General features: G+C 53.1%; 1 protein-coding gene and 1 pseudogene across 4 annotated transcripts; one reads left to right on the top strand and one right to left on the bottom strand.

Annotated features, from left to right (window-relative positions):
• The first annotated feature begins 845 nt into the window (after window positions 1-845).
• Window positions 846-14,005, top strand: VASP (vasodilator stimulated phosphoprotein). 4 transcript variants are annotated; one of them, XM_077131424.1, is made up of 13 exons: window positions 846-1,201; window positions 7,964-8,135; window positions 8,217-8,382; window positions 9,468-9,552; window positions 10,078-10,133; window positions 10,261-10,502; window positions 10,617-10,714; window positions 11,333-11,384; window positions 11,544-11,580; window positions 11,784-11,832; window positions 11,974-12,064; window positions 12,608-12,665; window positions 12,788-14,005. In XM_077131424.1, exons 1-13 carry the CDS (start codon window positions 1,197-1,199, stop codon window positions 12,823-12,825), a joined length of 1,149 nt encoding a protein of 382 aa, XP_076987539.1. In that variant the 5' UTR covers window positions 846-1,196; the 3' UTR covers window positions 12,826-14,005. The 4 variants fall into 4 exon arrangements, with proteins under 4 accessions (XP_076987539.1, XP_076987540.1, XP_076987538.1 ...); XM_077131425.1 differs by having other exon boundaries at window positions 10,614-10,714; window positions 11,547-11,580; XM_077131423.1 differs by having other exon boundaries at window positions 847-1,201; window positions 10,614-10,714.
• LOC143658963 (optic atrophy 3 protein homolog) lies at window positions 13,061-22,537 on the bottom strand (annotated as a pseudogene).
• Window positions 22,538-22,823: the final 286 nt, after the last annotated feature.

Raw genomic sequence — 22,823 nt, 5'->3', positions numbered from 1 at the left:
CTAGGACTGTGTTTGAGCTCAGCCCGGGGCCGGCGCATTGGAGAGGGAGGTCTCAGGAACCGGCACCCGGGAGGATCTCCCGACCTCTGGGCTCTCCCGGCTGCTGGGATGATCCGTCTGTCCTCTGCGAGCGAAACTGAATCAGGGCGGGGTGTACCTGTGGAAAGGGCCAAAGGCCGGAGTCCCAGCCCGAGCCAGGGCCGGCGTCGGCCCCCACCCCACCCCCGCCCGCCTCGCCAACCACTCAACTCTACCCCCACCCCCGACCCTGCGGCTGTGAGTCAGCGACCGGCCGCGCCCCCTCGGCCCACTTCCTCCTCATCTTCCTCCCGCGGGCGAGGCGGGCGGGGGGCGGTGAGAGGGGCGGGGCCCTGCCCACCCGTCCCCTTCCTGCGCGGGGATCGGGGGGCACCCCTCAGTAACCCCTTATAGCTTGGCAGTGAAGACAAGAGATGCTGAGGGTCCTAAGGTGGCGTTTCAGGACGAAAATGTGAGGAAGTCACATTTTCCTTAACAGAGGGTTCTGCTTCCTTCTCCCCCACCCCCAAAATTGAGCCTAAGATAAAGAAATGGGGAGATCGATGGGGGGAGGGTGAGAAGGAAGAAATCGTGCCCCCATTTAGATCCCCCTAAGAAGTCCTATCCTGGGGGAGAACTACGGAACAAGGAAGGACCCTTTCCCTCCACCTAGCATCACCCCAATTTGGGGGTGACCCCCAGAGTGCATCCCTGTGCAATAACTTCGGGGCAGAGGGAAATAGCGGAAGTGGAGGGTCTACGTTGCCCTTTTAAGCGCCCTCCACCCCTCCCCTCTCCGCCTCGCGGTGGCCGCGGCCCCTTTAAGGCGCGGGGCATTGTGGGTGCGGGGAGTGGAATTTTGGAACGAAATGTAGCGAAGAGAAGTACAGTAGTAAGAGTAACGTTGTAGCCGCTGCCCGCCCGGGGGGCGCGCCGGGGAGGGCACGCCGCACCCGCTTTCTGCTTCAGGGACCCCCATCAAACCCCCAAGGGAAGGAGGCGCCCGAGGACCCGCCCCATCCCGGTCCACGTTCCCCCCAGGAAGCCGGACTCTATGGGGCGGGACCCTGGGGGAGACTGAGCAGAACGTGGAGCCAGCCCCGAACCCCTGAACCTCCAGCCAGGGGCGCCCCGGGAGTCCCCAGCCGGTGGGCGCGCCACCCGCCAGCCGAGCAGCCATGAGGTGAGCAGTGAACTGCCTCCGACCTTCCCCGCCCTGCGCGGGCTCCCCGCCCCGCCTTTGTCCCCCCTCCCCCAGCTCTCTCCGGGATGCAATTTGGGGACCCGGCACTGGGAGCCTCAGATTTGGAGCCGAACCCCTTTGGACGAGCTCCAAGTTATGGTCAGTTCCCCATGACTTCCAAGACTCGGTGTGGTGCCGGTGAGGTTCTCTCTTAGGAGCACTCAGATTTGGGGGCTCTCCGAATTTTAGATTTCCTCCCGGGATCTCCAAGTTGGCAGATTCTCCCTGCACGGATACCCAGAATTTAGGCAGGGCGTAGAGTCTCCCCCGAACCTCAACTTGAAGTCTGGGAGGGATTGTGGGGGGCTGGGTTGGGGGATCCGGGGTCTCGGAAGAGAGGCTAAGACATAGAGCCCGGTTACTGGGGTTCCTCTTTACTTGGTGCTGGAAAAAGTCTCCCCAAGTGGAAACGCGCTCCCTAACTTCAGGGTACTTCTTAATCCCTTGCATTTTGGGGGGGCGGGGCGGGAGGACATTCAGAACCTCCTGTGGAGAGGAGGTTGGTGCGGATGGACGGACCCGGATGCAGCCTCGAGGGTCTGGTTGGGACTCCCCTTTCCCGTCCCTCTCGGTCCAGAATCGTTCCGTGCCCTAGACGGAGCGAGCGCCGAGGGCGGCTCCCGGGCTTGGGGCCAGAAGGGCGGTCCCTCTCCCCCACCTGCGCGGCTCTGGGGAAGGAGGGGCGTCGCGGCAGCTGGGGGACGGGGGCCTTTGTCTTCCTGACTCACCTGTCGAGACAGCTGGTGTGGGGGGCGGGCTAGAAGCGCCCTGGGCCGGCTGCTTTCCCCACCCCGACCCCTCCCTCGTCACCCGTAACCCTCCTCCTGCCAGGCTCTCGGGAGCTATGAGGTTGGTGGGGGGGTGCAAGAAAGCTTCAAGGTCATAGCCCTCTCCCCCTGGGACCCAGGCTTGCCAGATAGTTCCAGCTGTCTTCTTAGGAATTTAATCCTGGGATGGGGGTGGCCCAAGGGATCCAGAGATTTTGTTTTACCAGCCCCCACCCCCCCAAAAAAAGTCCTGAACTCACCTGACGCCGGGAACTGGGGCGGGCTGCCCAGACTAGCCCACCATACTCTCCACCTCCCCCCCTGCCCCCGGCCCCCCATCCTAATTCCCTTGGGGCTGCAGCCTGACAATACTATCTCCCTTCCTCCAAGCTCTCAGAGACTTCCTGCCCCAAAGCCCCCAGCCTGAGGGGGAGGCCCCTGGGGACAGCTGGGGATTAACCCCCGGGTGCCCACACACTCCCATTTCCCCCACACTCCTGCCCTCTGACATCGGGGTGGCATTCCTGTTTATGACCATTAGGGCCGCCCCCTCCGGTTTGAGCCTTCTGATGGGAAAGGGATGGTTTGGAGCCAGGGGGGGCACCCATTGACACCCTCAAGGCTTCCTGCCTATCCTTCCCCACCCCCCACCCCCAGTGACATCCATGTCCCCTCTAGGTCTGCCCAGGATGGGGGGAAGGGTACGGTGTGCAGTAGCTAGGCTCTCTTCACCCTCTTCCCCCGGGACTCCCCTCTCCCACTGCCCCCAGCCCCACCCCCACCCGCGCGTTTCCGGTCCCAGGCACCGAGGAAGGCGGATGGCGGATGTCCGAGTTAGTGCTGCCTCACTCGCTGCGAGACCGTAAAAGGGCAGGAGCAGCAGCAGCAGCGCCCGGGCCGGGCCTCTGCCCCCCCCACCCCACCCCTGGCCCTCCCAAAGGGGCCCCCTCCTGCTGGGGCTGTGGCCAAACCTCTCGCCTGCTGGGGGTGGGGTGGAGTGGCAGGCCGAAGTTGAAGAGGGTCACTCCTACTTCCTGAGGGGTCTCCTCTGCAGGCCACTAAATCCACCTTCTTGGGCTGTACCTCTTCTGCAGGTACAGCTGGGATTCCAGACCCAGGTCCCTAACCCCAGCTGGGGAAACTGAGGCACAGAGAGACAGGCCTGGCTCAAGGTCACTCTGCAAATCCTAGGCAATTGGTAGGGGTGGGGCGGTGGGTGGGGTGGGGTGCTGGGGTCCATTCCTCAGATTTCTGGGTTGTTTGCCTGGGTTCACTTGTGGGGGCAGCTGGAAGGGAGGATGTTAAAATGGAAAATTACAAGATAAATTGCTTTTTCTCCCAGTTTGACAAATATTTGTCGAATGTCTGCTGTGTACCGTACTCTGAGCTGGGATTCTGGGAGGGCCAGAAAGGGGGAACAGAGTTCTGAGCATCTGGGGTGGAAGGAACTCAGGAAGAAATCGCATTCATTTTGTTCCTTTTCCAATAGTGGTAATTATTATTATTTTTATGAATTAAAAAGAAGGGCCTTTGATCACACATCTGCTTTGTGCTAGGTACTGTACTAGGTGCCTGATTCTTCTTAATCCTCACAAAAGTCCTAAGAGCTTGGCACTTTTACGACCCTCTCACCCCAGTTTATAGATGGGAAAACTGAGAAACTGAGAAGCTAAGCAAATTGCCTGTGGAAGTTAAACTGTTTGGAAGTGGCCAAGCAGAGTTTGAATCCAGGGCTGTCTGTCTCCCAACTATCATGTTATTAAAGAAAGGGGAAAATAAAACCTTTATTTATTAAGTACAAATAACCCACTTTCACTATAGGAACACTTAAGATAATACAGATAAATAAAAAGAAATGGGCAGGAAACTTTACCTTCCTGTTCACTTGTGGGAAACTGAGGGCCATGGGGGAAGGGAGACTAGAATGAAGACACAAGCCCCACAGGCAGGGCTGGGACTCCCGATCTGGTTTCCTACCCCAGGTTGCCTCAACTCCAGGAAGATTTGCGGTTTGGGAAGCTTTTGTGTATGGGGGAGGGAGGGCAGGAGGAGGGGGTGTCACAAGTTTTATGACATAAGGAGGCTATGGGGTAAGTCTTGGGCAGGGGATAAAGGGAAGAGCAGGACTCTAGTCTGGAAAGTTTGAGTAAACCTGAGTCTCTGTGCTTGATTACCTCCAATGATTAGGAAGCTCTTTCCCTCCCGTTCCAACTCCCAATTCTCTTGTGTGGAGGGTGTGCTGTGTTCTAGGCCCTGTGTGGAGGGTTTTTGCCCATTACCTTTTTCTTTTTTTACATGGGCAGGCACTGGGAATTGAACATGGTCTCTGGCATAGCAGGTGAGAACTCTGCATGCTGAGCTACCATGGCCCGCCCCCCATGACCTGTTTTAATCCTCATTACAAGTACAATGAATTATGGTTTCCGGGACTGGAAACCATAATTTTCTGAGGTTCCGAGAGGTGAAGCCATACAACAGGGAGGTAACTTGAATCTTTCTGCATCCACCCAGTGCTAGAGTTTTTCAAAATGTGACTTCTGGCGGGGGTGGGGGGGTGGGGGCAGGTCCTGGTCACCCCAGGGGTTAAGGCTCTTCCATGTCGCCACATCGAGGGGTGTGAGACCACTGGAGCCAGGTGGATCCTGCCTGCTTTTATCTCGCCACCACTACCGCCCCCCCGCCCCCCACTTCCTGGCTGTACGATTTTCTGTTTTGCCTTTAACCAGTATATAGAGTTTTAGCTTTTTACACTTAAGTAACGACTTACTTTAAACAGGTAATACCAGCCCAAGGTAGCATAATCATCAAGCAGTTCAAATGGGTAAAGAGTGCAAAATACCTGTTTCCTCCCTCCCCAGGGCCCCAAGCTCCTTCTCAGAAGGCAGCCACAGTTCATCTCCTGCGAAGCAGCCTCTGCGTATATCACCACTCTGCAGAAGTATTTATATCTCCCCACCTTTTTTTTAAACCTCTGATACACACCACTTTGTATCTTGCCTTTTAGAAATTGTAACTTGGCTGTTTTCTCACCTATAAATGAGGTTAAGAACTTGGGTGGATGTGCATTCAAATCCTAGCCCCTCTGCTTACTTGCTCTGTGGCCTGGGGAAGGTGTCTTCACCTCTCTGTGCCCACATTTCTTCATCTGTCAAGAGGGTATAACGTCAGAGCTGAGCTCCTGAGGTGGTTGTGAGGTTCAGTAGGGAAATCAGAGCCTAGGGTCTAGAACAGTGTCTGGGACCCAGTCAAACTGAAAAATGGCAGCTGACGTGAAGAACTTTTCCAGTTATTTAACAGACGTGTTTATGTAACTACTAGGTGCTGTGTGCTATTCTAGGTCCTGGGGCACAGCAGTGGACAAAAGGGACAAATGTGGACCTGGCATTCTGGTGGGAGAGGGAATTAGTAAACAGAAATACCATATCAAATAAGGATGGCTACTATGAAGAAACGTACAGCTGGGGTGAGAGAGGAGAGTATCCATTCTAGACAGGGTAGTCAGGGGGGCTTCTCAGAAGAGGCGGCATCTAAACAGAAACCCGAAGGAGAGGGAAATCTAGGCTTGAGGAAGAACAAGTCCATAGGCCCTGAGGCAGGAGTGTATCCGGCATGTTGAAGGAGCAGCACAGAGGCCAGTGGGACTGGCCTAGAGCAAGCCAGTGTGGGGGGCAGATCAAAAAGATATGGGGGTAGGGAGGCAACAGAGTGCACAGGCAGTGGTTCCTCTGCAGGAGCCAGGAGACCGTCAGGGGTACTTTTGAGAAGAGGAGGGATATAATGGGATTTGTATTTTCACAGGATCCCTCTGTGCTGATGGGGACACACTGACTTGGCGAGGACAGGAGCAGTCCCCGGGTCCCGCAGCAGGCGCCCAGCTCTCCGGCCAAGCCAGAGACTCAGCAGAGCAGGGCCCCCTGGGAGAGCAAAGTGCAGTCAGGGTGGGGCCATGCCAGCAGCCCTGGGCATCTGGCCAGTCTGCCCTGGGCGTGGGTGGCAGGTGTGGGCGAGGCCATAGCCCTGCCAGGGGCATTGCAGAAATGGCCCCCGAGGCTGTGCTTGTCATGAAGCAGCACCTGGTGAGGGGTAGGGATCCTGCAGTTCCTGGTAGTTTATACACTGTGGCCTTGGAAACCCAGGAGCCTGGGTTCAAATCCTTCTGTACTCACTAGCTGTGTGGTTTGGGCAAGTCACTCAGCCTCTCTGGGCCCCAGTTTGCAGTCCACACCTGCAAAATGAGGGCAGAATAATAGTGCTCACTTCAGTGAGAATGACATGAGTGGTTCTGGGTAAAGGGTTTAGAAGCCTGAAGCACTTAAGAAGAGGGAACTGCCACAATTATGTAAACTTGGTGTGAGGGGTCAGCTGCCGACCAAATGACCTGGTTTTGGTTCTATTGAGGGTCTGTCCCTGCCCTGTTCCTGGGGGCTGGGGCTGGGGAGGGAGGCCTTTCACAGCCATGGCACCCCAGGGCACCCTGTACGCACCCTCCCTCAACAGAGCCATTATAGGGGTATAATTTTTCTCCCCTGAAACCTCCAACCACCAACTTCCTCTTTTCAGGAAAAAACCTGTGGGGGTGGGGCGGGGGCCAGAGCTTCCCCTTGGTCTGTGTGTGACTTTGGGCAAGTCACTTCCCCAGCGAGTTTCCTCACTGGGGGGAGGGGAGGATTGAACTTCCCTGCAGAGACTGGTGGGGGGTCCCAGGGATGCAGGTGCCTGTCCAGGATGTGCCAGGAGTGACTCGCCCCCACTGTGCCTGGGAATGGGACTGTCGCAGGACTGTCACCTCCCTAGTGTGCAAGGCAGGGGAGATGCCTTCCAGAGTGGGAGGGGCGCTTGCCTGAGTCACAGGGAAGAGGTGGCTCAGTAGAGGTTTGAACTCAGATGTAGTGGACATCAGCTCCTGAACTCTGCACCGCTGGCAGTTTACTGTGCCCTCCCTGCAAGGCTGAGTCAAACACCGCCTTGTCCAGGAAGCCCTCCCTGACTCCCAGATTGGGGCAAGCGCCTCCTCTGGGCTCTCCAGACTCCCCCAAGTTGTCCGTGTCTGGGCACGGCTCTTTCTCCCACACTGGACTGTGAGCCCCAAGAAGGTGGGAGCAGGGCTGTCGTGTTCACTGCCATGTTGTCCCCAGCATGGGCCTGACATGGACAAGAGGCTCAGGTAGTATCTGCTGAATGGCTCTTAGGGTGCTGGAGGGCCCTTTGAATGAGGTAGGCAGTGGGAACCTGACTTCCTCTGGGGGAGATCATCCCTGACTTGCTAAGGACCTCACCCCCTTTGCCCTGCTCAGCCCCAGCTTCCTCCTCTGATGAGTGGAGACCAAGGAGGGGCCAGGCACCCCAGAGCAGATAAGGAAACTGAGGTCCCAAGAGCTGCCCAGGGCTCCTGCCCCCAACCACACCACTCTCCTTTTCCTGTGGGTTCCATTATCTGCATCTCTCTCCAACTCTGTGTCTGTCTTGGTCTCTCTGCTCATCTCCCTGTCTTTCTCCATCTCTGTCTCCCCATCTTTATCTCGGTGTGTCTGGCTCTTTCTCCAACCCCCTGCCTGTTCATCTGGTTTCCCCCCATCCCTCCCCTGTCCATGTTTCAGTCTGTCTCTCCCCCCTCTCTCCCTGTTTGTCTGTCTGTCTCTACCTCTCCCTGTCTCTTTCTCACCATCTGTCTCCCTCCTTCCTGTTCCGTTTTGTCTCTTTATTTCTCTCTTTTCATCTGTTTTCTTCTCCCAGTCTCTGTCTATCCCTTGGTCTGTTCTGTGGCTGTGTGAGGGCCTCCCCATCTGCCCCTCTACCCTTGCCTGTGTGTGTGTGTGTCCGTGTCCTCCTCCTACACTTTCTCTTGCAGTCTTGCAGGGAGACCCAGAGGGAGAAGGTGAGTGGCCCCATGGCTAACTGGCCCCTGGCCCTTCTCCCCCTGCCCCCTTCCCGGCAGTGAGATGGTCATCTGCTCCAGCCGGGCCACCGTGATGCTCTACGATGACAGCAACAAGCGATGGCTGCCTGCCGGCACGGGCCCCCAGGCCTTCAGCCGCGTGCAGATCTACCACAACCCCACAGCCAATTCCTTCCGCGTCGTTGGCCGAAAGATGCAGCCTGACCAGCAGGTGAAGCCGCCTTCCCTCCCCTGGGGCCACCGCCCCCTGCCCCCGACCCCCACCCCTCACCCTGCCGTCCCCTCCTACCAGGTGGTCATCAACTGTGCCATCGTCCGGGGTGTCAAGTATAACCAGGCCACCCCCAACTTCCATCAGTGGCGCGATGCCCGCCAGGTCTGGGGCCTCAACTTTGGGAGCAAAGAGGACGCAGCACAGTTCGCCACGGGCATGGCCAGTGCCCTAGAGGCCCTGGAAGGTTAGAAATGGGCGGGCGCAGGGCGGGTGGAGGGGGACCTGCTGTGTGGCCTGGGGCTGCAGCTTCACCACCCTGGGCCTCAGTTTCTCTCCTGGAATGGGTCTAACTCACTCCTCTCCTGGGCCCTGGCTGCACCCATGTATACGGCCCGTGTTTCCTGGGGCCACAGCTCGATGAACTGCTACATATGCGCCCTGCTGGGTGGTGCCTCCCAGATTGAGAGAACATCCCAGCACCTGCGGTGGGGGGTATGGACTCCGCGCCCCTTCCCAGCCGCCACCCCCTGGCGCTACTGTCCTAACAGCATCATCCCCATCAGTTAGCTTTCAGGGATCGATGCGTATATTTTTAAGTCTCTTCAGCTGGTGTTTCTTACGCTTTAATGCACCAACGAATCACCTGGGGATCCGGTGAAAATGCAGAGTCTGGTTCGGTAGGGCTGGGGCAGGGCCGTGGAGGATCCTTTGGGGACCGAGGCTTTTGGTGGCTCTGCTGTGCGTCCAGGGACTGGTGCTGCCCCTGGAGAACCTGCAGTGACCAGATGGCAGGGGATTTGCCACACGGGGCCTGCTTGTCTGGGGCCATAGGGAAATTCCAGGGATCTGGATCTTGGAGGCCAGAGGGCCTGAGCGTGGGTGGGGAAGGGGCTCTCAAGTCCTCCTGGGCTCTCAGGCTGGGGGTGTGCGAGCGGCTGTAGTAGAGGTTAAGAGCCTGGACCCCTGAGTCGGCCCCAAATCAAGTCTTGTTCTGGTGAATTCCTTGCTGTGAGGCTTTGGGCACGTGTCTGCCCCTCTGGGCCTTTGCTCTCGCTGTCACCCTGACATTGCAACAGCCCCAGCTCACAGCAGTTGATTCCACGGGAGCTAATGCCAACCCTCAGCCCATCTGGGCGCTCAGGTGCCCACACCTTGGCTCGGAGTGTCCCATCCCAGGCCTGGGGGAAGGAGGGAGTCAGCCCCTCTGGACAGGATTCCTGGGAGGCTGGGGGAAGGGGGGGGGGGGCTCAGGGAAGAGTGCCAAGGGGCAAAGCAGAGATCGAGATCGGTGCTGACTCATCAGGCTGACGTTATCCTCTCCCCTTCCAGGAGGTGGGCCTCCTCCCCCTGCAGCACCTCCAACCTGGTCTGTCCAGAACGGCCCCTCCCCAGAGGAGCTGGAGCAGCAGAAAAGGTGGGGCCGCGTCTGGGTGGAGAAATACGCCATTCTCAGAGTTCTAGGATGTTGAAACCCTGGCTCCTAGAGTTCAGGGCCCTCCAGCTTCCAGTTTCCAGAATGTTCCAACGCCCAGAGGAATAGACATTCACAGTTTTTAGAATACCTCCACCTCTTGGAGTTCCACAAAATCTTGACTTCTGCTGGTCCAGACACCCTTGAGGCTCAGAGTTGCCTGACCTCCCAGGGCCCCCGGATTCCCAGAGTCAGAATCTCATTGTTCAGAGAATCTTGGCATTAGGTGTTCTCGAAACAGTGATGACTAGATGACTGGGTCTCTTCCTGTCTCTGCCCCCCACCCCGTTCCCCTTAGCACCTCCTTCCAGGGCCGCTGGGGAAGGCAGGCATGAGTGGGGATTGGGAGCCAGCTTCAGTAACCCTGGGCTGGCTGGAGTCTCAGAGAAGGCGGGGAGGCTGCCAGCCCCTTCCCTGGCTATCCTGGGGGCCCTGAGTGATGGCTGCTCCCTCCCCCCTTCCCCCCAGGCAGCAGCTGGGCCAGCAGGAAAACGTGGAGCGAGAGCGCAGGGTCTCCAATGCAGGTGACTGTTCAATGTCCTTGGGAGTCAGGGATACCCTGCCCCCAAAAAGGTGGGGGTGGGCCAGCCTGACAACAACAGCTGGGGCTTCTCTCAGCAACCCCCTTTGTGTGGGTGTGTGTTGTTTCAGGAGGTCCGCCTGCTCCCCCAGCTGGGGGCCCGCCCCCGCCCCCAGGACCACCCCCGCCTCCAGGTCCCCCACCACCCCCTGGTCTGCCCCCCTCGGGGGTCTCAGCTGCAGGACACGGAGCTGCAGGAGGCCCGCCGCCTCCCCCGCCTCTCCCTGCTGCACAGGGCCCCAGTGGTGGAGGGGCCGGGGCCACTGGCCTGGCCGCAGCCATTGCTGGAGCCAAACTCAAGAAAGTCAGCAAGGTGAGGGGTCAGGAGCAACAGGATGTGGGGTGACTGGGACCCTGGCAGGGTCGTGGGGTGAGGCCAGGGGGTGGGGGCCATTAAGCCTCATTCGCTATTTAATTTCTTCAGCAGGAGGAGGCCACAGTGGGGGGCCCAGCCCCCAAAGCCGAGAGCGGGAGGAGCACGGGTGGGGGGCTCATGGAGGAGATGAACGCCATGCTGGCCCGGAGGTGAGCCTGAGTACCCAATCCAGACCCCAGAGCCCCCCTGGGAAAAGCTCCTCCCAAAACCCCATCTACCAGCAGCTCCCAAACCAACTCCGCCGCAGTCACCCAGAGATGAAGCCCATTCCTGAAAATTCTCATGCAGTAGGGCCAGGTCTGGGGAGGGCCCAGGTTCCTGTTTTGTTTGTTTTTTTTTGTTCAAGTTTCCTCTTTGATAGCCAAGTCTGGGATATAAAGCAGGGAGTTATAGTCTCCTGAGATGGCTCGGGTTTGCAACCAATGAATTAGGCTCTAGAATGTTCTAAAACCCAGAATTCTAGAACCTTAAGAGATCCTGCCCCAGGCTCTTGGACACTCAGACTCCTAGAATCCCAACGTTCTAACGCAGAGCTCTCCACCTTAGATTTTGTGGTTTGCAAATGTGAGAATCAGAGGCAGCCCTCTCCCCTGATTCTAGAACAGCACTTTCTCTCTTTGATTTCTAAAACTTTAAATCTGCTGAACGTCTCCTTAGCCTTCAAATGCCAGAACATGAGACACTGGAATCCACATTTCTAGAACTTGGGAAAGGGGAATTGTTGAGTGGCTGAGGGAGGACTGAATCTGTTTTTCCTTGTCTTGCAGAAGGAAAGCCACACAGGTTGGGGAGAAACCTCCCAAGGATGAATCTGCCAATGTGAGTGAGGGGCTCTTCCTGTCCGGCACACCTTAGGCTGGACTCTAAAGGGAGGGCTACTGGGGAGGGGCTCGTGATAGGGATGGGCTGGCTTTGAACCTGGAAGAGGAATTAGAAATGGGACTGGGGCCGGCTCATGACAGTTTTATTTCCCACCAGCAGGAGGAACCAGAGGCCAGAGTCCCTGCCCAGAGTGGTAAGAGCCCAGTTCTGGCCACCGGAGCTACAAATCCCAGGAGGCCCCTGTTCTCACATTTCTCCCACCAGGGGGAAAGTTTACAAACGCCAGGGTTTCTAAGAGAGGGTTCTTTGGGGACTGATATGGGAGACTGGGGATTTCAGGAAGAGTGAAGGCAGGGGCATTCCTTGACCTTGCTCTGATTGTTACCTGGCCCCCAGAACCGGTGGTGAGAAGACCCTGGGAGAAGAACAGCACAACCTTGCCAAGGTGGGCCAGCAATACCAGCCACCCCACCCCTGCCCCCCCAAATTTGGACTTGACCAATTTATAGGGAGGAACAAAATGTGACCCCTGGAGTGGGAGGCAGGCCCTCTAGGCTCATGTCCTAAACCAGACTATCTTTCCCAGGATGAAGTCTTCATCTTCAATAACCACTTCCGAGCCCCACCCCTCTGCACCGAGCTCCAGTGATGAGTCAGACTTGGAGAAGGTGAAACAGGTATCTTGGGGAAGGGGCTGCGGGTAAGGCCAGGGGTACAAAAGGAACCATAAGAACAGAGAAGATCTGGTTCAGACCTTGCCTGCTGACCTGCTGTGTGCCTCTAGAATAAAGTCCTTGGAAACCTCAGTTTTCTGGTCTGAGAAATGGAGAGATTGGACAAGGTCAGGGATGACAGATGTCACAGTTCCCTTTTCCAGTGCCTGTGGCAGACCTTACTAATCCATCACCGTACCAGTTCTCCACGAGTACCCAGAATCGTTTATGGCATACTGCCCTAGACAGCCAAAGGGGAGTTGGCAGGAGACTGCAACCTATTTGTCAGCTTTGGGACTGGATGTTCTCCAGGACTTTTCTTCTGGCTCCGAGGATCCAGAATTTTCCCCTAAAATTCTCCAGTCATGGTGTGACCTTGTCAGCAATATCATGGGTGGGGTGGGTTTTGACCCTCCTTCCTGTGGCCTCTCAGCCAACAAGAAAGGGGGGATTCATTTCTGCAATTCCACACATCCCTCCTGATGGTCTCTACTCCCTTATTTCCAGGAGCTTCTCGAAGAGGTGAGGAAGGAACTGCAGAAAGTGAAAGAGGACATAATTGAAGGTGAGGTGTTTTGTTTTCTGTCTTTAATACCTGTTTTGGAGACACACATCCCTTGGAAAGAGCCTGTCTGGGCAGGGAAGGGGAAGAGGCTTTGCTCTTGATCTGTGCTTGTTTCCTTCCAGCCTTTGTCCAGGAGCTGAGGAAACGGGGCTCTCCCTGACGCCAAGGACCCAGAAGATCCTGCTTCTCCTCTCTGCACATCCCGCCTGTCACCCTGCTTTCCCTGCCTCGACTTGACTTGGAATTGGCTGAAGACTACACAGGAATGCGTCTTCCCTGCTCCCCAGCTCACCTGGAAAATTCCAAGGCGGTGTGGCTTCCCTGGCACCAGGCCCATACCCATATCGGCTGCTGATTGGCTGGGGAGGCTCCCACCCTTTGCCCCCTTTGGTCCTTCCCTGCTACCATCCCCTTGGGGCTGGTTCCTCAGCTTGGGGATGTACCAGTTAGCCCCACAGTAAGGGGGAAGGAAAGAAGGAATTTCACATTCCCTGGTTCTAGATTCACTTTAAAGCTTAATGCCTTTGAATTTTTGTTTTTTTAAGAAAATAAATATATATATATATTTGGGTTTTTTGGAAGGGGGAAGGGAAAATTTTTTTCTCTTTGGTTTTTGATAAAACGGGGTGTGGGGAGTTTTTAAATAATCCCAGGCTTACCCCATTTGGGGCAGCTATTTAAGGAGGGGATGTCCCACCTGGCTAGGGGCTCCTCCCCCCCTACCCCAGGGACCCTACCTGCCCTTTCCTCTGGTTCCTTCCCCTTTTCTATGAGGAATTAAGATGCTATAACTTTTTTGGAACCTCAGATTTTTTTTTTTCCCATGGGGCAGGTAGGTTTTTGGGTCCAGGCCATTTTTACCCCCTGGAGAAAATAGATGAGGGAGAAAGGAAAAGGGGAGGAAACCTCTCTTCTCCCACCTTCACCTTTAGCTTCTTAAAAATGGGCCCCTGCGGAATAAATCTGCCAGTTTTTATAAATGCTAAGATGTCTGGTGTGGCTTGAAGGGCTGCTGTGATGGGGGGGTGGGTACCCTCTCTTGGTGCTGCTTTATTCCATGACTCCCTTACCTGTCCCAGCAAGCTGCCCTTTCCCCCATCTTCCTCCTTCCCCATTTATACCTGCTCCAGAATAACCCAAGCCCCCTCCTGGCCTCCCTTCTCAGGACTGTCCCCTCCCTGGACAACTTCTTCCCCTGCCTCAAGCACGGCACCGCCCTGGAGGAGGGGCCCCCGGGCAAAGGCCCTTTGCTGCCCTACTGGGGAAAGGGCTCCCAGGGGGACTCCACCTGAACCCTCCCTGCTCCTCTCCCACTCATAACATGCCTTGTTTCCATTTTGCAGTCGCACATCATGGTTCTCAGACACATTCTTAAAGATGACTTCTTCACCTTACCACTCCTTTAATTATAAAGCACCTTCAGTCTAGAAAAGTGGAATTCAGAAGTCACAGAGCTCAGATACTCGCCCCTTTCAGTGGCTGGGTAGGTCAGCAGGGGCTGGGGTGAGGTCGGGAACAAGGGCCTGGGGGGACATCCCATTTGGAGGGGGGGTGGGGACCTGGGCTGAGGGGCAAGCACTGGAGAAGGGGGTCACGTGAAGGAGGGGAAGGGGTGGGCTGTGGGAGGAAGGAGTCGGAGGCAGGAATGAATAACTGGATGGCAGGCGGGGAAGTGACAGTGCCAGCCCAGGAGTAGAGGGGCAGGTGGGTTCCTATGAGCCTACCACAAGGACAGCCTGGGAGAAAGGGGAGCGAGGACACATCAGTGGTAGATCTAGGGTCTTCGGGGGCTCAGATGGGAAGGTTGGCTTAGCCCCAGTCAGGATCAATTTTTCCACCCCCAAATAAATTCTGCCGGAACAAGCCACTGAAGGGGGGCACTGGGAATTGGTGGGAAGACCTGGAGCAGCGCTTCTGGTGCTTTGTGCCATAGACTAAAGGATGAGGGTTTCTTTGGAACAATCCACTTCAGGGGGGAGTAGCCCAGTCGGAGGTCCCAGTAAAGGGCCACCAAAGACCGGAGTCATGGCATGACTCCGTGGAGCTCACCAAAGACCCATTAGAGCAGGGTAGGGAAAGTCCCTGGGAAGTTTCTGGACCAATGAGGAAGAGGCGGGCGGCAGAAATAGACGGGGGTGGGGGTGGGGCCTCCTAGAGGACTGGAGTTAAGTGTGACACAATGAGAGTCCATTTGCTGGATCCCAATTTCGTTTTGACAAAAGAAGTCCGTCCTGAGGGCCCACCTGGAGGTGGCTGGGATTTTTCGACAGCCACGGCCTTCCCATTCCAGCGTGCGAACCCACTGCCGTGTGTGTTTGTGTCTGTGTGTACGTGTGGCTGTAGGAACGTTCCATCAGCGAGGGGGTTGGCTCCTAGTGGAAGGTACCACTGGGTAAGGAGGTGAACAAATACAGAGTCGGATCAGCCCCAGCCCACCAGGGTCCCTTCTGCCCTCAAAGGGACTGGGTGGTGTCAGCTGAGCCGGTCCAGGCTGGGGCATTGCAGAGAGACGTCGCGTACGGGGCAACAATCACGCCCAGGGCCAGGACCCGGCAGCCCTCTATTCCGCGGGCCCCGCCTGGGGCGCGGGCAGCGAGTCCGGGGCGCAGAGCTGAGCACGGACCTCCTGCAGCTGAGCCCGCAGCTCCTCCAGGGAGCCCTGCGAAGGCGTCACCTGCACCTGCGCCTGCAGCGTCTCTAGCGCCCGCGCCAGGTGGCCCACCTTGTCCCGCATCTCGTCCCAGGCAGCACGCTGCTCCCCGTCCTTGCGGCGCTGGTTGGCCTGCTGGCGCGAGTATTCGAGCACCAGGCAGCCGCCCGCCAGCACGAAGATGGTGGCCTCGCCCAGCAGCTCCGCGCCCAGCTCGGCGGCCGCCTCCTCGTTCAGCGGCTTGATGGCTGTGCCCCGGAAGCCCAGGATGCGCATCTTGGTCCGCATCTCCACCCAGTGGTACACTGCGGGGGAAGAGAGGGGTCAGACCAAACCCCTGCCAGCCCCGCCCCGGCGCCTCGGGGGCTCCGTCGGAGCAAGGAGTATGGGGCAGCCGGCATCTAAACAAAAGCCCCGCGCCAAGCCTCTCTCCACCAAGGCCATAAACCGGAGGGTATCTTTTCAAAGTGCCCCGGGGATCCTGGCGAGCAGCTAGGGAAGAGAAACCCTGTCTTGGAGGGGCTGTTCTCAGACTGGAGGCCACGGCGCAGGGTGTCCCAAGGAGCCCCGACAGCGCAAAGTCCAGGAAAGGTGTAAAGCTCATCACCTTTGTCCCACAACCCACCACTGCGCCAGGAGCCTGCCTGCCTTCCCTGGAGGTGGAGGTGACCATTTTGCACCTACCTGGGAAGGAGCTATCCTAAGGAAAACGTTTCCTTATCCAATCCCTTATTCACCATGAACAAGGATGCTCAGCCTCTGTATCCTTCCAACTCAAACAGGAGTTGAAACTGAACCACTTTTGACCTTTTCTGTATTTATTTATTTTACCTCAACCCTGTGATGCCAAATAGTATAAACTTAGTACTTACTTACTACCTCTATTTCTTGATTTACTAAATTGGCTTTTTAAAAATATTTGACTCGATTTTCCATTACCATCCCCCTCCCCAACACTGTGAAAAATATGGAATTTATCATGTACCTTATCTCCTTTCCCCTTCCCAATTTTTGCAAGTGTTTTAATTATTTTACTGTTTATTGGTAACTTTGTCATTCTAAATAGTACATTGGTGGCCTCTACTTCCTGACACCTGCCTCCATAGTATGTTAACTGCCCAGCCCTATTCCTGCTCTCTTCTTCCACTTCATCTCCCATGTTCTGTCTGCTATACTATTATTTTTACATTATCAAGTGGTATATTTCTGAGATTATAAGTCTTCAGTGTGTAGTCCATAGGCTGAGCCTGAAAATGAAAATAGAGTGTGTATAATATTAAGATTATGTAAATACTTAACTACTGTGGCTCCATATCGAAGATGTGCTTTTATTTCACCTATTCAGTGTCATTTGAAACCTTAACATTAAATGGTGGCTCTAAGCATTCTCTAGTTGTTCCTTCACATCATGACACATTTTAGTTTTCTCATAGTTAGACACTGATTTTTACTGGCTGAAGCTTTCGGTTTTCTAGAGAGCTGTGGTTCTCAGACTGCCAGATGTGCCCCTAAATGCCTCACTCACTGTCATCAAAATTATTCTGTGTCTTGCTCTTATTCTGTTTATTAAACAGTCAGTTGTGGACACACTGTCTCATCTCTGGACTGCTGTAGGCTTTCCTCCCAGAACTTTCTCACATTACCCTCCGTCCCACTGTTCCTCTTCTTTCTGGAAACCTCTGTCCTCCTCTTTGTTGACTTCTATTCTAGTTTCATTGAAGTATATCCCTAAGTACCTTTTTCAGAAAGGGTGCTTTGTGGGTAAGTATTTCGAATCCTTGCATGATTGAAATGCCCTTTTTTTCCCACCTTCACACTAGACCAGATGACAATTTCCAGGTCCAGAACTACCGGTTCCAAAATCATATTCTCTCAGAAGTTTGGTGGCCTGGTTCCATGACTTGTGATGGGAGAGGGACTTTTCTTCATCCCCGTGGCACTGACATTGCATCAGGATAGGTCTAGGACACTCTTCTAGCTAAATTCTGTTCCTCTCTTTAGTCCTGGGATTTTTCTTGTCTTAATGCATTTCCTTCTTTCTGTTTTCTCTTTACACTACTCTGGAACACTTCCCAGTCAGCAGCTGCTGCCCTGCACTAATCCAGGACATTTCTTGAATTTCCTCTCCTCTTTGCTCCACATTCCAGGAGCTTTCATTCTGGCAGCTGCACTTAAGATTGTGGAGCGGGCCCCACCTGGCCAATGCCATAAATCCAGGCAGGACCAACACTGAGGACTAACTCCCAGGAAGTGTCTCTCCTGGGGCCTGCTGCTCCCTCCTCTCCCTCCCTGCAGCAAACTCCTGGGTACGGCCTCTCCTCCCAAACCCTGCTCCTGCTCCAGCTGCCCCACTGGTCTCCCTGCCTGTCTTGCCTGCTCTGATCCAGCTCCTGCACGGCAACCAGAGAGATCTTTCTAGAGCGCAAATCTGACCCCGACTTTCCCCTGCCCAGAACCTGCCATGGCTCACAGCGGCTTCCAGATGACGGCCAAAGTCTTTAGCATGATTTTGCAGGCCCCTGCACACTTCTCCAGGCTGATATTTGGAAAGACCTCCCTCTGCCCCCAGCCTCTGCTGTTTTCAAACAGACTGTTTTATTGTCTGCAATTTATTTTTAAATGACTCAGCAAACACCTTGTGACAGAGATCTGGGGTGGTCTTTTTTTCCCTACACCTTAGGGCCAGGTACTGAAGCCTGAGCAGGACCCTAATACAGAAGAGTCTGTTAGCTTTGGGAAGACATGAATCAGCATTCCAGGGCAGGCCAGGATGGGCTTCTGTGAGATAACTGAGCATGGATGAGGGGTGTGACGTCATTCCAGTGGCTGGTGGGGGCCCTGCTGGCTGCCAGGATGCACAGGGTCGTGGTAAAAATCCAGGGACTGGTTTCACGATTAGGCAGCTCAGTGCTATGGTCCCAAAAGGGTCCATGCTTCTCCCTGAAAGAAGGCATCATGTTTGCTCCAAACTAATCCAGGAAGGAGTGGGTGGGAGAGTGTATGAAAAATATCAGCCTCAAATTGGTAACTGCTGAATGTGGGTAATGGGTACATGGCAGCCTGTGTACGCTCTTCCCTCTATTTTTGTGTATCTCTGAATTCCCAAATAACAAGTTAAAATATGAAATAGATTTATATATATATATATATATATATATATATATAAATTTAAAAAGATAAAACAAACAAAACATAAAATTAAAAAAATAGGAAAACATCATGACCACCATTAAACAGCACGCAGATTGCTCTGACCTTGGCCTGATGACAAATTGGACTCAAATTGGGTGAATCTTAGAATCATCAATTTATACACACACACACAAGCAGTTTCTGGGACCATTAACTGAGATTGCCTTGAATCTATAAATAAGTTTGGGAGGATTTGAAAATCTTTACAACATCAAATGTTCCAATCCATGAACATGGTATCTCTCCTCATTTAGGTCTTTTAAAATTTATCTCAATAATGTTTTGGAGTTTTCAGAGTCTTGTATATATTTAGTTAAATTTATTTCTAAGTATTAGATTTTTTTATGCTATTTTGAATGGCATCATTTAAAAAATTCTTTTTCTATTTTGTTCCTGATACTGACTTGGAGTAATTGATTTCTGTGTATTGACCACTGATCTTATGAAATAAATTTTTCTTATTAGTTCTTATGGTTTGTCCGTAAATTATTTTAATTGTACACATACAAGTTAGTTCATCTGCAAATAAGAACTGTTTATTTACTTCTTTTCCTATTCTTTTGCCCTAAATTTACTTGATGGCTCCTTTGTCATAGCAGTGAAAAAATGATACTTGCTGCAGACTTTTATCAGATTAAGGAAATCCCCTCTAGGCCTGGTTTGCTGAGAGTTTTATCATAAATAGTTGTCTGTTTTCATCAAGCACTTTTTCTGTGCCTGTCTAAATAAGTTATTTTTTCTTCTTTTTACCCTTTAAATACAGTAAATTACATAGACAAATTTTTTAAATGTCAAACCACACTTGGATTTCCCTCTTGTTGTGATATATGTTCCTTTTTATATATTGTTGGATTTGATTTGCTAATATTTTGCTGAAGGTATTTGTGTCTGTGTTCATGAATGAGTGTGACTGCAATTCTCTGATTTTGCAGACTCTGTCACGTCAAGGCGAAGTTGGCTTCATAAACCAGGCTGGCCAGTGTGCTACTTATTGTAGCCCTTCAGGAAGAGTTTGTTATAGATTGGATTCAATTATATTTTTAAAATATCAACTCTCCCTAAATTCATCCATACAGTCAATGCAATCCTAATCAAAGTCTAAGCAGGTTCCTTTATGGAAATTAACAGGTTGATTTAAAATGTACATGGAAATGCAGAAGCCCAAGAATAGCAATATGGAAGAAAAACACTGCTGGAGAACTTACACTACCAAATATAAAGCTATTTTGAAGCTAGAATCACCAAAACAGGGTGGCATCGGTGCGTGAATAGACAGGTCAATGGAAGAGAATGGGGAGCCCAGAAGCAGATTTGCACATGTACAGTCACCCGGCTTGTGGCAAGGTGACACTCCAGTGCAGGGGGAAGAGGTTGGGCTTTTCAGTACATGCTGTTGGGTCACCTGGACAGCCACAGAGGAAAAAATTACTCTTGATACTTACCTCACAGGACACATAAAAACCAATTTCATAGGGATCGAAGATCAAAACATGAAAGGCACAGAAACAATATTTTTGAAAAACCATAGAAAATGATCTTCATAACTTGGGGTTGAGCAAAATTTGTCACTGTTTGTTAAAGAGGACATTAAAAACACTGATGATGAAGAAAAAGATGCACTGAACTACATTAAAATGAAGAACTTCTGTTCCTCAAATGGTCCTTTGGTTGACCATTAAGAGAGTGAAAAGGCAAGTCACAGACTGGGAGAAAACCTGTCTGACCAATCAGGTTCAGGAGATGCAAAGATCTCCTACAAATCAGTAAGAGAAAGGCAGACAATCTTATACAGTAGGGCTCGAATCACACAAAAAAGGCTACATAAATGGTCAATGTCCAGATGCTGAACTCTATCACACATCGGGAAAACATGAATGGAAAGTACTATATACCCACCAGACTGGCCAAAATGAAAAAACCCAGACATACCAAGTGCTAGCAGGGATATATGCAATCAAGCCTGGAACCCACTGTACTCTGGAAGACTGGTTGGCAGCATCTTCTCAAACTCAACATTGAAACACCCTATGACCCAGCAATTCCACTCCTAGGTATAAAGCCAACGGAAATATGTACATATGTTCTCCTAAAGGCTCACACCAGAACTTCACAGCCATAAAATGCATTAAAGACTGGAGGCAAACCAATGCCCACCATTGCAGGATGGATAAAGATGCACACAATGGAACCCTCTAGAACCAGGAGAACAAATGAACAACAATTACACTCAACTAGTATACATCTCACTAATCTCACCAACATAATGTTGAGTGAAAGAAGCCAGACATAAAAGAGTGCATGCTGTGTGATTCCATTTATGTAAAGTCCCCAAACAGAAAACACAACCCATAGGATTAGAAGTCAGGATGGTACTTACCCTTGGAAGGGAATGACAGAGGGAAGAAAGGGTACGATGGGGTTTCTGGGGTGGTCGGCCTTAGGAAATGTACATGGAAACACATTCAAGGAGAAACTTGTGTACGACCTTCTCTCAAATTGATTAATAAACAGACGCAGCTAAACAGACAAATAGATTGATATGGCAAATGTGGCAAAATGCACAAAGTTGGTGGATCTGGATGGGGTGTAGTTGGAGTTTCCTGTATGGGGTTTGTATTATTTTTGCAACTGTCCTGTGAGATTGAAATTCTCTCAAAATGTAAAGTTGAAAGAAAAAAGAAATCCACACACAGACATACTGGCCAAAGAGTACAGATAGCAGTAATTTGCTCTCTTTGTAATGACTTCTGAAGATGACAGGGCCTGTATTGGCAGCAACGGTAGGTGACCTGGTAACAAGAAAAATTAGTTAATGTGTGTTTTAGTTTGCAAACTGCCGGAATGTGATAGACCAGAAACAAAATGGCTTTTAAAACAGGAATTTATTAAGTTGCAAGTTTACAGTTCTAAGGCTGTGAAAATGTCCAAATTAAGGCATCCAGAGAAAGACAGGTTGGTTCAAGATGGTCGATGATGTTCAGGGTTTCTCTCTCAGCTGGAAAGGCACATGGTGACGTCTGCTACCTTCTCTCCAGAAATTGTCAAAGGTCTCCCCAGGGCTCTGTCAGATCTGTTGGCTCTTTTTGCTCTGGTGGCTCTAAAGCTAGAGCTTTAGAACTATTTGCATTTGCAAAATGGTTCCCTCTTAAAGGGCTACAGTAAGCAACCCCACCTTGAATGGGTGGAGACACATCTCCATGGAAACCATCTAATCAAAAGTTACCACGCACAATTGGGTGGGTCAAATCTCCATGGAAATAATCAAAAAGGTCCCACCCACCAATACTGAATGAGGATTAAAGGACGTGGCTTTCCTGGGGTACATGATAAATTCAAACTGGCTCAAGGTGCTAAGGAAGGCGCCTATGTCTGGTAGGCTGGGCCCCGGGAGGGGCAGGCACCATTTAGCATGCACAGAGTGGGCTTCCTTAGTTGCTGTGGCCGCCGTGACGTGTCCCCAAACAGACCCTGAGCTTTGCACGGGGTAATGGGCACTCCCAGGGGCAGATAGATGCAGGCCGGGGGGCCAGCGCCGGTGCAGCACCAGCGCCAGCACCAGCACCAGCACCAGCTGGGGGTCCCGCCGACTCCTCAATTTCTCAGGTAGGGGCCTCCCATGACCCCCTCCTGCACCCGGGGACCCAGCTCCACCTCACATCCCTCTCCCCTGCACAAAGGTAAGCCTTGGGCGTGGGGGTGGCCGGGCAGCAGTGAGAGGTGGAGGATAAGAGTCAGAGAGGCAAATGCCACACATCCTACAGTGCAATGGAGTCATTTCCCCAGGAGCTGGGAACCCTGGGAAGGGGTCAGACAGATCTGGCTGCCAGAAGTACAGGCACAGGCCATCGTCTCCAGAGGAAAGACAGACCCACAGAGGCCCCCTCACCACAGATAAAAATCCCGGTGAGCAAAGCTTGCAAGCTCTCAGGGCAGCAAATGCCAGCAGTGGGAGTCACAGAATGGCAGGTGACAGGGTTAGACCCAAGGGGATTTCATATGCCTAAAAGAGAAACCACCAAGGCAGGGAGTCCCTGGGGCAGAGCTGAGAGCTGATGTTTTGGGGATGGCACCCCTGGGGCCAGTACAGTGAGGGCAGCTGACCCTGGAGGGTTTGGGCTGAGTTCTGGGCTGCAGCATTGTGGCAGGGGTGAGGTGTGGGGAGAGCTGTTCAGAGCCGAAAAAGGGAAGGTGCAGGGTAGGGGTGCCTTCCAGCAGGGGGAGTGGAACCTCCACCCCCATGCCCAGGGGAAATTCAGCCTCTGCCAGACTCTGACCATCTCCCACCCTTCCTGCTGAAGCAGGGTCGTGGGGACAGG

The sequence above is a fragment of the Tamandua tetradactyla genome, chromosome 16 (assembly GCF_023851605.1).
Source record: "Tamandua tetradactyla isolate mTamTet1 chromosome 16, mTamTet1.pri, whole genome shotgun sequence".
Taxonomy (NCBI): domain Eukaryota; kingdom Metazoa; phylum Chordata; class Mammalia; order Pilosa; family Myrmecophagidae; genus Tamandua; species Tamandua tetradactyla.
The sequence above is the reverse complement of the archived record's forward strand: the minus strand, read 5'-3'. Positions and strand labels throughout refer to the sequence as shown.

Excerpts from the sequence above, each read along its gene's own strand:
- VASP (XM_077131423.1), top strand. Across the intron at positions 10,715-11,332 it reads AACGCCATGCTGGCCCGGAG|AAGGAAAGCCACACAGGTTG; the intron begins GTGAGCCTGAGT and ends CTTGTCTTGCAG. Across the intron at positions 11,385-11,543 it reads CCAAGGATGAATCTGCCAAT|CAGGAGGAACCAGAGGCCAG; the intron begins GTGAGTGAGGGG and ends ATTTCCCACCAG.